This window comes from Balaenoptera acutorostrata, chromosome 6 (genome assembly GCF_949987535.1).
Source record: "Balaenoptera acutorostrata chromosome 6, mBalAcu1.1, whole genome shotgun sequence".
Classification (NCBI taxonomy): Eukaryota; Metazoa; Chordata; class Mammalia; order Artiodactyla; family Balaenopteridae; genus Balaenoptera; species Balaenoptera acutorostrata.
Window position 1 is genome coordinate 90,888,084 of NC_080069.1, and position 14,782 is coordinate 90,902,865.

Genomic DNA, 14,782 nt, shown 5'->3' on the forward strand with positions numbered 1-14,782 from the left:
CCTATACATCGTTGTCCATGTGACATTTCAGTCAAAGCCTTGGTTATACATCAGTGTTTCCAATTACGTCCTGTTACAAGGAGGACAGCTTTTTGTTGAATTCACACAAATAATTATATTGCCATAATAAGTATACTTAACAAGAGTTTCTGAATTCTAGAGTGCATATGAGCGGGTGAAACATCCAGCCTGTTTCAAATTAGCCCTTTTTCCTTTTTAGCCTCAGGCAGTTGCTTTCAGGAGTTCCTCCGTCCCTTGAGATCCCTGATGGGGACAGGACACCTGAATTTAGTTCAAGCGACTGTAGCAAGTTGAGGGCTGAAGTGGGAAGGGAAAGGTCTGGCAGGGTGGACAGACGGACAGAGGAGATAGGGCTATGGAGGGGTCATATCAAAGGAAACCAGGGAACAGAAGGGAAGGTGGAAGGTGGCAAAAGGAGGAAGAAGGAGCATAGGCGTTGGCGGGGAGAGAGGTCTTAGAGGGGGTCTCCCCTCCAGTTTGGGGAGATCTTGTTTCCCCAGGAAGCCAGTGAGGTTCCAAATTATCCTTAGTAAAATCACACCAGGGGGAAAAAAAAAAATCACGCCAAGGTCATGAATCACTCAGTGGAAAAGTATTTGGGAAAGTATAGTGAAAGCATGCAGAGGAGCCTAACGTTTGCTCGAGGGGAGAGTTTTTGTCAAGGTCAACAGACAGCAAATTACTTTTCCAGAAAGCAGTTGGGAAAGGTATAGTGAAGGCCATAAGTTTATGCCTTTTGTGCAGGTCCGTGGGTCCCTCTACCAAGGAAACCATCTATCAAGAAGAAAACGTTTGCATGATATACCATGCAATACTTTTTATCCCAGTTAAAAATGGGAAAAAAACCCTAAAGGTCCAAAAATGGGGGATTGTAAACCATGGTGCATACATACTCGATGGTGTTACACAGCCATTTAAAATGATATCATAATGCAGGGGGAACACTTTTAAGTGTGCAGAATGTAAAATGCACATGAACCTAGTTCCAAACCAATTTAAAAATCAGCAGAAGGAAATACAATAAAATGTTAGCATTTATTTTTTCTTCTTGCTTTTCAGTTTATTTCTAATTTTCTTTAATTATGATGAATGGATTTTTAAATGAAAGATCACGTGACTTATATACATATATTTTAGAAAATGCCAAAACTGATGTGTGTGTAAAGCAGTCACTGCATCACTTTATAGAAATTGTGAAAAAATAGTTGTCCTACAGGTACATGCAGTACTAACACATCTGTCCCTTATTTCAGTCTTACTGTTGAGACAGTTGACCTAACCAACAGGAATATTCACTGGATCTGTGCAGGTTTGTTCAGTAAAGACCCCGTGTGCGCACAGTCAACCCAAAGGCCAGAGGTACCAGAAAGAGGATGTTTGGTCCTACAGGCAGTCTTGCTCATTCGATTAATATTTACAAGAAATCATTCTTTCTTCCCTCAACCAAGACTGAGGCACTGATAGGTGCAGGCACTGCGATGGGACAGGGGATTCCACAGTGGACAAAATCAGACACACAGTGTGTGTCCTGGTGGACTTTACCAGGTGCTGGAAGAGATGGGGCTAATGGCCAGTCACACAGATCAGTCCCCAGTCCCTCTGTGGGGAGTGCTGTAAAGCTGAGGGCCACGAAGAGCATTGGAACAAGGCAGTCAGGAATCATCACTGAGCCAGGATCTAAGGAAGAGCAGGAACAAACGTGACCAAGAGGAAAGTTAGTGTTCCCTGGAGAGGAATCAGTGTGAGCAATGGCCCTGGGGCAGGAATGAGTAATTACAAGAAGTGATGAGGACAAAAGAGAACAGAGACACTTGGAAGCTGCCAGACTCAGCTTGTCACATGCAAGAGGCATTAAACTAGATGAACAGAAATATTAGGTGGGGACATGCTTGGGCATCCCGAGCTGTCCAACTCCTGTTCTGGACGGGTTGCTGAGTACTCAGAATGTTCAGTCCCTTTGGTTTTGTCCACACCATTTAGTGTGATTAGACAAGGCCTCTCAGGGATCTGTCTCCTGTGTGTTGCAGGGATTTTAAAGGCATCATCCTGAGCCTCCTCTGGGAGAGCAACGAGCACCTGCTGACCGTGGTGGAGGTGAGGGCTCTACCTGCCCCTCTGCCATCCGCTGGCCACACGTCCCCAGTGGGCTCTGCCTCCTGCCTTCTGCTGATAATGGCCTTTGGGTGAAACTGAGCAAAGGGGACTGCAGCCCCCATGACCACGCTATCCAGCTTCTGTCACCTCATGTGCTGTCTTTCATCCTAGAAATTAAAGCTCATCCATTCATTTACCCATTTATTCAGCCATCAACCATTTCTTGGCTACTGTGTGTCAGATACCGGGTGTGCCAAGAGGAACAAGCCCCGTCTCTGTCCCTGAGCGGCCAGCACCCAGCAGAGGATGACGGACACGGTGGCACCACAGAGGGATGGGTGGGGCCGTGGGAGCAGGGGGCCTCTAGTAGGAGCGACCCAGGGCCCCGGTCCAGTGCACCCCACGCAGTGGTGTCTGTGTGCTTCCTGTCTGCCTCCCCCTGGGCTGTGAGTCTTTAGAGAAGATCTGGGTCATCTGTATTAGTGGCCCAGCTTGGCGCTTCAGAGAAAGCTCTCAGCCTGGTGGGTGGAAGACCCATTTTAGTCTTGAAGGATACATAGAATTATACCGTTGGCTTGCTCATGCCTCGCAAAGCCCTGGGATACTGACAGTGGTGACAAGCACAGACAGGGAGGAAGAGCAACGCTGGCATAGAGGACAGCAGTAGAGAAGGCCAGGGCGTGAGGAGAGCACGGTGGAGGATGCCAAGATGCTGGGCTAGAGCCCCCTGGGGAGGGGCCTGGCACCCACACTTTCAACCTTCTCCTGCAGGAGTTTTACCGCAAAGAGAAGCGCTCAATCACCAGGCCCGACTGCATGTACGAAACGTTTGACCAGTGCGCAGAGAACATCTGCAAGAAGATCCTGGAGTACCACAGCCAGGCTGATGAGTACCACAACTCCTGCCTCATAGGTGGGTGTGGCCAGCAGATGGGCTGCAGGCCGGTGGGGTGGGGGGCACAGAGCCTCTCACGGCCTGAATGATGCCTTCCTGACCTGGAGGTCACTGGGGAGGCAAAGGAGCCTCCCTGTGAAAAGCTGACATCTTAGAATTAGGTAAAAACTTTGATCAGATTTAACTGGGGAGAAACAACAATGACAAAAAAAATTCCCTTTTCTTGAGAAATATGGTGATTTGTATCACTAAAAATGTTTCACTCATTGAATAGATATTTTTTACAGCTTTATTGAAACATTCACTTAATGAATTTAATTTTAATATATTTAATTTTATTTAATTTTAATATATTAAAATACATTGAATTGTACACTTTACACCCATTCAGTGGCTTTTAATATAGTCATAGAGTTGTGCAACCATCACCACTGTGAATTTTAGAACCCACTGTCCCTCCATCACGTCCCCAGCCATAAACAACCGCTAATCTACTTTCTGTCTCTATAGATTTTCCTATCTGGGCTTTCACATGAATGGAGTCATGCAGTATTGTTTATTCATTCAGTGATGGACACTTGGTTGTTTCCCCCTTTTGGCAATTATGGATGCTGCTGCTGCAAACGTTCACGTGCATGTTGTGTGTGGATGTGTGATTTCATTTCTCTTGGGTTCTAACTAGGAGGAGATTTGCTGGGTCATATGGTGCCTCTGTGTTTAATCATTTGAAAAATCCTTCCACAGTGCCTACTGTATGCCTGGCCTGTGATGGGTTTGGGCTATGATGAACTTGATAGACATAGCCTCCTAGAGAACAGGGACATGAAAAGAGGCAGGCAGGATACATCTTGCCATTTATGTTTGTTATAACGACCTAAAAGGAGCTGTGAAAACACACCCATAGGTCCCGCCCCCATTCCTATTTCTCCATGTCCACAGCTATGTGTGTTTTATGCAGTCATAAGTCCTAATTATTTCTGCCTGTACGGCAGGGAACCTGAGGGCACGTCACAGGCCTGCTGTGTTGGTTGAGGGGCAGCACGGGTAGAAGAGGGAGAGGGTTAGGGGACAGCCAGACCTGGGGTCAAGACCCAGCACTGCCATCTGCCAGCCATATGACCTTGACCAAGTCACCTTCTCTTGCCTGTAAATGGAGACAAGGATAATACCCACCATGCAAGGCTTTTTTGAGGATTAAGCCCCTCATAGCCCTGCCATATGCAGGGGAAATCATCAGCAGTGGCTCTCATTACTGTAGCTGTAGAATGACTAGAATTGAAACTACAGGGAGCATTTTGTTTCTCTAGCTCAGAGTTTCCCCATGTGAACTCTGTGGGATCCCATCCTATGTGATCTTCCTCAAAAGAAAGGTTCCCTGTCAAATGGGTTTGGGAAATGCTGCAGATTATGTCCCTCTCGGGCAGATTGACAGTTCACATTAAATGAAGACTTCCATTTCCTTCAGGGAGTCCAGTATCCTGACCAACTCTTCCACTGAAAACATGTAAAAATCCTGGATATAACACTTCTGCGGTAAACTTTTAAATGCATGGATGAGCTAGCTATAAAGTAAGAAACACACAAGGCTCCAAGATTAAGTGAGAATAGGAACTCAGAGATAAATTGAGCAGTGACTCTGGCTATTGCCCTGAGGGCTTTGCTGACTCCCAGGTCCACTTGAGCCTCTGTTTTCATGGCCTCCAGGACACTGGGAACAGAGACCAAGCACCAGACGACCGAAGGTGGGCAGTCTGAAAGGGCACAAGCCACAGAAAACTGGGTCTCCACAGGGCTCCATCTGCATAGTAAGGAGAATGAGACAGAAACCACGTCCCCTCCTCCCCCAGTGACTAGAAGGAAACTGTCTTGTTATAAGCCGTGGCACTGGATAAAGAAGAAGAAAAACTCCAATGAGAATCCATAACTATAAGCCAGCTCTTATGTGGTGTTTAAACCTGAAGTCACACTTAGATAAACCTGAATTCAACTTTGTGTTTGTGGATCATCCATAAGACCTCTAGCTGATACCTTAGCTTAAAATGATTTTGAGTTAATCATGCCCAGATCCTTGTTTAGTAGAGATACTACAAATCCTCTCCAGAAAAGCCCACCTTCAGTTCAGGCCTCCAGGGATTCCCACAAATAAAATGCCCAGAATAAGAGTTCACTGTAAAACACAAACACACACACACACACACACACACACACACACACAGAGAAAAAGGCACCTTGAGCATGAGGCAGCAGAATGAGACCAGTAAAGACTTCAGATATTGAATGTATCAGACACAGAATATAAAATAATGTATTTGTTTAGAGTTAAATAAAAGAGGAAATTAGAAACATGAGTAAGGAGCAAAAGACTATTAAAATGACCAAGTAAATATGAAAGAGAACCAAATGAAACTTCCATATTAGAAAAATAAATCATTGAAATTTTAAAATTATGAATGGCTTTAATACCAAAGAAAATAACCAAAATGCAGCACAGAAAAACAAAGAAATGGAAATACAGGAGAGAGGTGAAGAGAGATGGAAGAAAGAGTAGGTCTGGCATGCAGCTACTTAGAGGTCTAGAGGGAGAGGAGGAGACTAGGGTCAAGGCAATATTTGAAGAGATAATGGATGAGACAGAACTGCTGAAAGATGCAGTGCATTTTAAAAACACTGGAAAGTCCTACAGAGTGTAGAAAAGAAGTCCTTTGAACTTGTTTAGTCCAGTACTTTTAATGCTGGTTTGACCACAGGACCCCTTTTGATGGAATAACTATTACCACATTGTAGACCAAGCCTTTCTCTTTGGGAAGCTGCTTTGAGCCTTTGTTGGAGAGATTGCCACAGCAGCTTGGCTCTGCTCTGTGCTCTCCCCTGGTCCCCCACCCCCAATTCCTACAGAATTACGGGCCCAGATGAGGAGATTTGAGGAGCTATTGCCCCAGGTGTGTTGGCTGGTGATGGAAAATTTCAAGGAGCACCACTGGAAGAAATATTGCACCTCCACCGAAGAGATCCGGGGACAGTTCTCGAATTATCAAGAACAGCTGGAGAGAAGGAAGGTGGGGCCCCCCGGACCAGCCCCTCCTCTCCAGGACCAGAGGCCCTGGGAGTTCAGAAATGGAGGTGGGGCGTCGGCAGAACTGAGTGCCAGGGAAGGATGTGGGCCAGGCTTGGGATTGTTGGATGGGGGTGAGGGACACTAGGCACTGAAGAGACGAGAGCTGAGCCAACAGCTCCTTCACAGAAGGCCTTCAGCATGCTCCTTGTTGGATTTAACCGGTAGGTCAGCTGGTTCTATGGGGCTGTGGCCATTGAGATCAACAATAATTGTCCACATGGTCCTTCGAGCCATGGGACGTGGATGCTGTTGATTTTATTGGACTGAAACCCTGACTGTTCTGGGGCAGATGCTCAGCTCTCCCATTTCTTAACCCTCGGAGTCAGCTCCAGCCATGCCCCTGTCTTCCCTCCTCTGCCGCTCCTCAGCCCTTCATACACCCAGGTCAGTGCACACATCAGTCTGGCCGTGGCCATAATTGGCAGAGGACGTAGGCCAGTGACTTTTTGGTCCTGACCTCAAGACCAGGTCAAAAAACCTACTGATTTCTGGATTGTCTGAAGGATGAAAATGCCCAGAAGCTCCACCCAAATCTCGGACACCCCACACATCTCCAAGAAATGGAGTCTCTGTGTCAAGTGGAAGAGAAAAGGCAGGAAGATTTGGACACCTTGATTGCGGTGACCAGGGAGCAGCTGGAGGTCAGTAGTGCCATCCACTCCATGTCTAGATGCTGGGGGCTGCACTGCCCTCCGGAGGTCACCCCCACTGACAGCCCAGCAACAGCACTGAGCACGGCCCTTCGCTGACACCCTGGCCAAAGCAGGGTGTGAAAGCAGGCGGGTGTCATAGGTGGAGATGGTCTTTATTGGCCGTTGTAACTTGCATTTTTTAATTTCTAAATTAATTAATTACTAATGTGAACTTCTTTTCCAAGATCCATGTCAAGTTTTATTTCCTCTTTAGTAAATTGTCTATGTCTGGCCCTTGGCCATTTCAGAATCATTTCCTATCTTCAAACCAAGTCCCCTCTAGGGAGAGGCCTCCTGGGGAAGACCAGATGCCTGTTAACTTGGACACGGTTGACACGTGGCCCTGGTCTTGTCTCACATGCTGCTCCCCAAATCCTCCCTCAGCCTGTCTTTGGAGACAAGTTCCTCTCCCTGCAGCACTGTGCTCCCCGTGTTTCCTCCAGGAATTCACCCGGAAGTACAGCCGGTTTTTCATAGCCAGCTTGGCCACCTTCACTGAGAAGTTCCTGCTGCAGTTGGATGAGGTGGTCACCATTGACGATGTCCAGGTTGCAAGTATGTGCACCACCAGCCTTGTGCCCTGGCCCCAGGGGGTGTGACACAGGGTGATGGGCCTGGGGTGGGGCGGTCTGCTTTCCCCCAACTCCCCCAGAATGAAAATACATTCTCTATGGAGGGGACTGATGAATTTTTGTTTGTTTTAATTAAAACTCTCTTTTTTTAAACTAAAAAAGCAAATCCCAAATGAATCAAAGATTATATATGAAAAATGAAATCCTAATGCTAAATATTTTCATAATCTTGGGGTAGGGACAGCTTTCCTAAGTATAAGAACCAGAAGCCATAAAGGAATGGCTGGCACTTCTCTGTGGCCAAAACAAAATCAAGGAAAAATGTCAAAATATGGAAAGACGAACCACAAACTGCAAAAATATTCCTAATAACTAATAGGTCAGAGAATGGCCTAATATCCCTGTGGTATAAAGAACTCTAACAGGCCAAATTTGTAAAAAGAGATAGAGAACAAACATGCAATTCAAAAGGCCAATAAATTTAAAAGATGCTTGACTTCACCAATGATGAAAAATGTGAATATAAACATTATTAAGATATCATTTCTCGCCAACAGCCTGGCAAGGCTTTTAAGTTCAGTGACAGCCAGCACTGGTGAGGCTGTCAGCAAGCCCGAGCACCACAGAGCCTCTCAGAGAAGCGTACGTCCACCCCGCTGTCTTGGAGAACATTCTGTCGGTGCCGTCAAAGTCCTGAGTGTGTGTGCCTTTGACCTAGCCGTTCAAACCCTGGGAATTTATCCAACAGAAATACGTGCATACTTTTTCAAAGATATATTTTCAAGCATATTCTTCACAACACTGCTTGAAATTGCAAAGAATTGGAAACAATGTTAGTATCTACATATAGAGGACTGGGTAAATAAATTATGGTCCAGGTGTAGGAGGGAGTACTGTGCAGCTGTTCAAGTGGGTGTGGTAGGTCTCTATGTGCCAACCAGAAAGTCCTGAAGGAATACTGTCACAGGAAAAAGCAAGGTGACCATTATACTTACCTGTGATACTATTAAAAAAACATATGTGTGATATAAACATGCACACCGCATATATGTAAATGAATCTGTGTGAGAGACAGACAGAGACAGAGAATGAGAGCGACAGAGCCTGAGAGACAGGTACCAGACTGTTGATGACCATCTCTGGTGAGTGGGGCTGTGAGAGATTTCTAAAATCTTTTCTTTTTCCCTGTTAGGTGATGTTTAAATTTTTTATAATGTGCACCAATTACTTTTATAAGTACACAAAGATTCAAATCATATATTAAATATTATCCATTTATCACTAATCTATTAAGTAAATAAATATATTATTTTTATTTTTTTAAGTTTTCATTACACAGAAAATGAATATTTTTTACAGTAAAATGAGAAATTCAATATGAGTTACAAAGAAAGAGAAGAACATGGTCCTTCTACCCAGAAATAAGTGCCCTTAACATTGGCTGTCCTCCTTGTTATTTCCCTTTGGGCACAGGCCTGTGTGTATATCAGAGGGGGATGGGAGGATGGATCACAAGTGTGTGCTCTTTTATAAGCTAATTTCCCCTTGGCAGACGCTGGGCAAGCCAGTCACCGCCTCCTTGAGCACTTTCAGTTGCTGTGCATTGTATGTTACTGATTAGTTCCCTGCTGGTGCACATCGGGCCACGTCCAGCTTTTCACTTCTGTAATCGTGCTGAAGGGAACATCTGCATCCATATTTCTCTGTTTCGGGGCAACAGATTCCTAGAAGTGGACTTTCTAGGTCAAAATGTATATGAATTTCGAGGCGTTGGTCACTTTCCAGTGTTGGGGGTCTCTTTGGCAAATGTGAGCCTGCTTTGGGAGAGCAGAGCCTGCAGAGACCCTGGGGTTCAGACTTGAGGGAACACAGGCGAGGTGAGCCAGCAGGGAGGCAGCCTCGGTAACTTGGAGGGAACCGCCAGGCCAGGGAGACCCCCTGCACCAGGTCTGCAGGAGCCTCTCCTGCTCTGTAAGTCGGGCTTCTGAGCCAAGCAGCCTGGCCCTGCCATCCACGCAGACCAGGGTGCAGAGGGCTGCTCACCGCGCGGACGGAGCCGCTTTCTCTTCACGTCAAAGGGCAGGTCAGTGAGCCGGACATGAGAGGGACAACCTTGAATGTATGCATTCCAGGAGAAATTCTTAGTTCAGGACCCATTTGAGCTAGTATAAGCCAAAGAAGGCTCTACAAAGCATATTCGGGGGCTCACAGAAGTTGCAAGAAAGTCAGAGCATCATTCTGAGGGCTTTGGAGTTGGGAACCATGCCCAAACCATACCTCGCATCCTCCAGCTTTGACCCCCCTGCCATCTCCTCGGCCCCCACCTATGAATCTGGTGCATTTGGCTTCTGTTTGGGAGGGGCCTCTGCCTCCTGCCTGAGACTCCAAGTGGGGAAGAGGGGAGCGAGCCCTCATTTCTCTAAATGTGAGGTCGGGGGTCGGTCCCCTTGATCTCAGGCTGTGGGTGAGGCTGCCGTCAGTAACCTGTCTCTTGCCTGCCAGAGATGGAGCCCCCGAAACAGAAAACATCAATCCTAATACGGAGGAAACTCACCGGGCTGTCCCTGGAGGAAGAGAGTGAGAAGCCCCTGATTGAACGGGGGAGCAGGTGAGAGCTGGGAGCAGGTGAGAGCTGGGAGCAGGGAGGAATACCACAAATGGCTGGATTTGCTAGGGGTGGTGCAGTGGAATGGTTAGGGCCACGAGCTCTGACGTCAAACAAACCTGGTAATCTTGGGAAGGCGTTGTGTCCCAAGCCTGTTTCCTCATCTGTGAAATGGGCATGGCAGCCTACCTTACATGATATTATGAAGAGAAAGTTCAATGAGATTGTACTTGGAGTGCTCTGGCACATACTAAGAGCTCAGCAGCTATTAGTTCATGTGATAAGGACCCACAAAGGGGCCCCCAAAGAAAGGGAGGCCTGTCCCAGTGTGGGGCACATTCTCAGATTGCTGGTGGCACTGTGATCCACTACAGCTGTCCATCATGTATGACAAGAGCTACCAAAGTGCTTGTCCCCTGTGACCCAAGAATGTTACTCTGGAAGAAGGAGTAAGGCAGCGATTTGCCCAGCTAAGTTGTCAGCAGTGGTTTTATAGCAGAATAGAAAAAGCAGGCCAGGAACTGATGACTGCCACCTGGCTGGCCAACTGATGAGGAAACTGAGACCCAGAAAAGGGAAACACCTAGAGGTGAGGGATTCCCCTTCCCCATTCAGAACCCAACTGACTATACACACGGATTTTAACTGTATGAAAATGCAAAAAAGAACTTGATGAAGCTTAATGTTAAATGCTCAGTAGGGTTTTTCTTTTTTTTTTTAACATCTTTATTGGAGTATAATTGCTTTACAATGGTGAGTTAGTTTCTGCTGTATAACAAAGTGAATCAGCTATACGTATACATATATCCCCATATCCCCTCCCTCTTACGTCTCCCTCCCACCCTCCCTATCCCACCCCTCTAGGTGGTCACAAATCACCGAGCTGATCTCCCTGTGCTATGCGGCTGCTTCCCACTAGCTATCTATTTTACATTTGGTAGTGTACATATGTCCATGCCACTCTCTCACTTCCATTCTCTACATCTGTGTCTTTATTCCTGTCTTGCCCCTAGGTTCTTTAGAACCGTTTTTTTTTTATTTTTTACATTCCATATGTATGTGTTAACATACAGTATTTGTTTTTCTCTTTCTGACTTACTTCACTCTGTATGACAGACTCTAGGTCCATCCATCTCACTACAAATAACTCAATTTCGTTTCTTTTTATAGCTGATGTAATATTCCATTGTATATATGTGCCACATCTTCTTTATCCTTTCGTCTGTCGATGGACACTTAGGTTGCTTCCATGTCCTGGCTATTGTAAATAGAGCTGCAGTGAACATGTGGTACATGACTCTTTTTTGAATTATGGTTTTCTCAGGGTATATGCCCAGTAGTGAGATTGCTGGGTCGTATGGTAGTTCTACTTTTGGTTTTTTAAGGAACCTCCATACTGTTCTCCATGGTGGCTGTATCAATTTGCATTCCCACCAACAGGGCAAGAGGGTTCCCTTTTCTCCACACCCTCTCCAGCATTTATTGTTTGTAGACTTTTTGATGATGGCCATTCTGACCCGTGTGAGGTGATACCTCATTGTAGTTTTGATTTGTGTTTCTCTAATGAATAGTGATGTTGAGCATCCTTTCATGTGTTTGTTGGCAATCTGTATGTCTTCTTTGGAGAAATGTCTGTTTAGGTCTTCTGCCCATTTTTGGATTGGGTTGTTTGTTTTTTTGATATTGAGCTGCATGAGTTGCTGGTAAATTTTGGAGATTAATCCTTTGTCAGTTGCTTCATTTGCAAATATTTTCTCCCATTCTGAGGGTTGTCTTTTCGTCTTGTTTATGGTTTCCTTTGCTGTGCAAAAGCTTTTAAGTTTCATTAGGTCCCATTTGTTTATTAGCAGGGTTTTTCTTTCAATTAAGACGTTTAAAGCATGATAATTTTTTTTTAAAGTAATGCTAACCGTTTTCACCAGGGATGAAGGGTGCACTGTGAATGATGAAGGTAAGCCTGTAAGACTTTTCATGCATGTTTGTTTGTAGGAAGTGGCCGGGAATCAAACCCACCGAAGTCACCATCCAACACAAGATTCTCCTCCAGAAAACACCATCAATCACCACCACCAAAACGACCCTGGGCCACCTGGCATCCGTGGAAGCCCGAGATGCTGTCTATTTGGTGAGTGGAGAGACAGGGTGGGGTGGGTGCACCCCAGGGAACGCAGGGCAGCTCGGCGTGGCTGCCTTGGGAAGGAGGGAGCTTGCTATCACCAGGTGCCCTGTCATTTGGTCCATGGAGCAGATGACACACGTCAGGGTGCCCCAGGGCACAGTGTCAGCACTGGGAACAGCCAGTGTTCTTAAGCACCAGCACGTGAGCCACAGGTCGTGTCCAGTTCCAATGATAGCTCGGGTCTGATGGTGTGAGCCCCAGTGCTGCAGGAGCCCAGCCGAGAGACACCACACCCAGACTGGGGGCGGTGAAGGAAGACTTTCTGAGGAACAGTTGAGACAGAGTGAGGGGACAGAGTAGTCAGAGGCATGGAGGCCATGGGAGCAGCGGGTGACAATGGGTGGAATAAGGGACAGTTCCTGAGCACCTGCTGCAGTTTCTGTTCTCAATGTGAGCCTTCTCATTGGATCCTTGTAACAAGCCCATGAGGAAGGTAGAATTGTCCCCATGTTGCTGCTGAGGACACTGAGGCTTAAAGAAGTGTGTCCCCTCTATGCCACTGCAGAGTGGCAGAGCCAGGATTTGAACCCAGTGCCTGTTAGACCCCATGGGGCCTGCCCGAAGAGGAGGTTGCACCCAGAGGCCTCCTGCGGGACCTCTCGGCTGTGAAGACGTGTGGACCTTTGTTCCTGGTGCCCCAGAGAGAAACCTCGTCCTGAGATATGCTGACCTCAGTATTTGGAGAGCCCTCAGTTCCCAGGCCACCATGCTAAGACCCAGGCAGAGGGGGCGACTCTGCCGCCAGGTTCAGTGAGGGCTCAGGCCTCGTGGGCTCAGCCTCTCGAGGAAGCCAGGACCCCTGAGCTTCAAGGAGGCTACAGTGTGGGATGGCGGTTAGGAAGGAGGGCAGAGTCCAGAATCAGGTAGAGCAGGTCCTAGTCCCTGCTCAGCCTCCTTCTAGCTACATAACCCCAGGCAAGGTTGTGAGCCTCAGTTTCCCAATCTGTAAAATGTGGGAAACAACCGGGCCTGCCTGATGGGTTATTGGGCAAAGTAAATGAGAAATGACTTGTGGAACTCTTGCCGGTGCCTGGAGTGGGTTCAAAGCTACCTGCCAGCAGGTTACAGTGTTCCTCTAGGGCACAGAGCCCAGAAGCCCTTCCTCACGTGGCCTCCTCCTGCTGCTTGCTCCCAGAAATATTTAGCGTCATTTGAAGAGGAGGTGAAGAAGATCCAGGACGACAACACACTGCAGGTGAAAGAGGCTCAGCGCTGGAAGGACAGCTGGAAGCGCTCTGTGCACACCATCCAGGGCCTGTACTTGTGACACCCTCAACCCACTCCCAATAAAGGCTTATTTTGTGTGGACTCCTCATCCATCCACCCACCCTTCCTTCCGTCCATCCATCCTTCCATCCATCCATCCATCCATCCATCCATCCGTCCATCCATCCATCTCTGCTCTATGCCCAGCGCTGTACCTTCACAGTGACCAGGACACGTTGTGGTCCCTGCCCACTTGGAAATCACTTCCAGTGAGGAGCACAGAGGTGAAAGGGGGAATTCCACATGGTCAGCTGGGACGGCGGGTAACAGGAAAGGGTAACTTAAAATAGAGATCAATACTTCAGAGGAAATAACTTCCAAAAGGCATGCTGGGCACTTCATCTTGGAAAATTAAAACTTATGGGAAAGAGTATATTGCACATTTAACAAAACATGAGTTTTAATGGCAACTATGCACTGATTCCTAGACCCAATAAAGACTTCATCCAGTGTTGACTGGGTATCTGGCAATTTGGCCAATTATAAGATTTTGGCAGAAATCTTCTAGGCCTCTTTAGCTCTGCTAAGGGTCTCTTTAGTCCTGTGAGACTCAGATCACTGTCTTTGGAAACCTGCATCCTGCCGTCTTCCTTGTCCTCTTTCTCCTCTTCTTTGACTGCAACGCGGCCTCACTGTGCCAGGTCTCAGTTGTCAACAGCTCTCTGTGCCCTGTGGACACAGGCGGCTCAGGCTCCTTCCTCCACTTCCTGAGCTTCTGCTGCTCCTACACAGTTTGAATGTTAACGTGGCCTCAGTCTGAGTTTCCGTGTGCTTCATCTCTTAACGACTCGATGAGGTAGGTATTGCCCGCATTTTACGGTTGTAGAAGCTCAAGTCCAGGAGGTCAAGGCAACCCGCTCAAAGTGACACAGGCAATGCAGAACCTCAGCAGAGTTTGGGTTCCCCAGAAGGGGACAAGGACTTGGAGGCAAGTCGTTTGTTTTGGAGATGATTCCAAGAAGCATGAGTGAGGACCTAGGGAAAGGGAGCCTGGAAGGAGAGAAGCCACTGAAGGGGTTTTGAGGAGTGGCCCCTGCTCTGGGTGACCAGGCTCCACCTCGCTGGAAAACAGCCTCCCACCTGACCTGACTCTGTCAGCGCAGGTAGAGAATTGCCCGGCATTAGTGCTGCCACACTGCCCGTTGTGCCAGTTTTTGGGACAGGAACCTCCCGTGGTGCCAGACACCCCCTCAGGCAGGGGGTCTCAAGGGATGCTGGCTGGAGCCCAGCTCCCCAGCTGCAGGTGAATCAGGTGGGCCAAGGGGATATGAGGGCAGCAACAGCAGCGTCACCGCCTCAGGTTTCCCAAACCTAAAGCCAGGCCCCTTTGCACCACTCTGCCA

The 14,782-nt window shown here is 47.4% G+C and overlaps 1 protein-coding gene across 4 annotated transcripts in view; it reads left to right on the forward strand.

Moving 5' to 3' along the window:
* Nucleotides 1-13,481, forward strand: part of CCDC180 (coiled-coil domain containing 180) — a 54,916-nt gene extending 41,435 nt beyond the window's left edge. For 3 of the 4 annotated variants that reach the window (XM_057548943.1, XM_057548944.1, XM_057548946.1), the window contains exons 30-37: nucleotides 2,049-2,115; nucleotides 2,887-3,028; nucleotides 5,906-6,066; nucleotides 6,629-6,766; nucleotides 7,261-7,372; nucleotides 9,892-9,997; nucleotides 11,984-12,119; nucleotides 13,309-13,481. In XM_057548943.1, coding sequence (XP_057404926.1) covers nucleotides 2,049-2,115; nucleotides 2,887-3,028; nucleotides 5,906-6,066; nucleotides 6,629-6,766; nucleotides 7,261-7,372; nucleotides 9,892-9,997; nucleotides 11,984-12,119; nucleotides 13,309-13,440 — 994 coding nt within the window. In that variant the 3' untranslated portion in view covers nucleotides 13,441-13,481. Of the gene's footprint in view, nucleotides 1-2,048; nucleotides 2,116-2,886; nucleotides 3,029-5,905; nucleotides 6,510-6,628; nucleotides 6,767-7,260; nucleotides 7,373-9,891; nucleotides 9,998-11,983; nucleotides 12,120-13,308 lie in introns of those variants that run through there. The other variant, XR_009008708.1, reaches the window with a different exon arrangement.
* The last annotated feature ends 1,301 nt before the right edge of the window (nucleotides 13,482-14,782 follow it).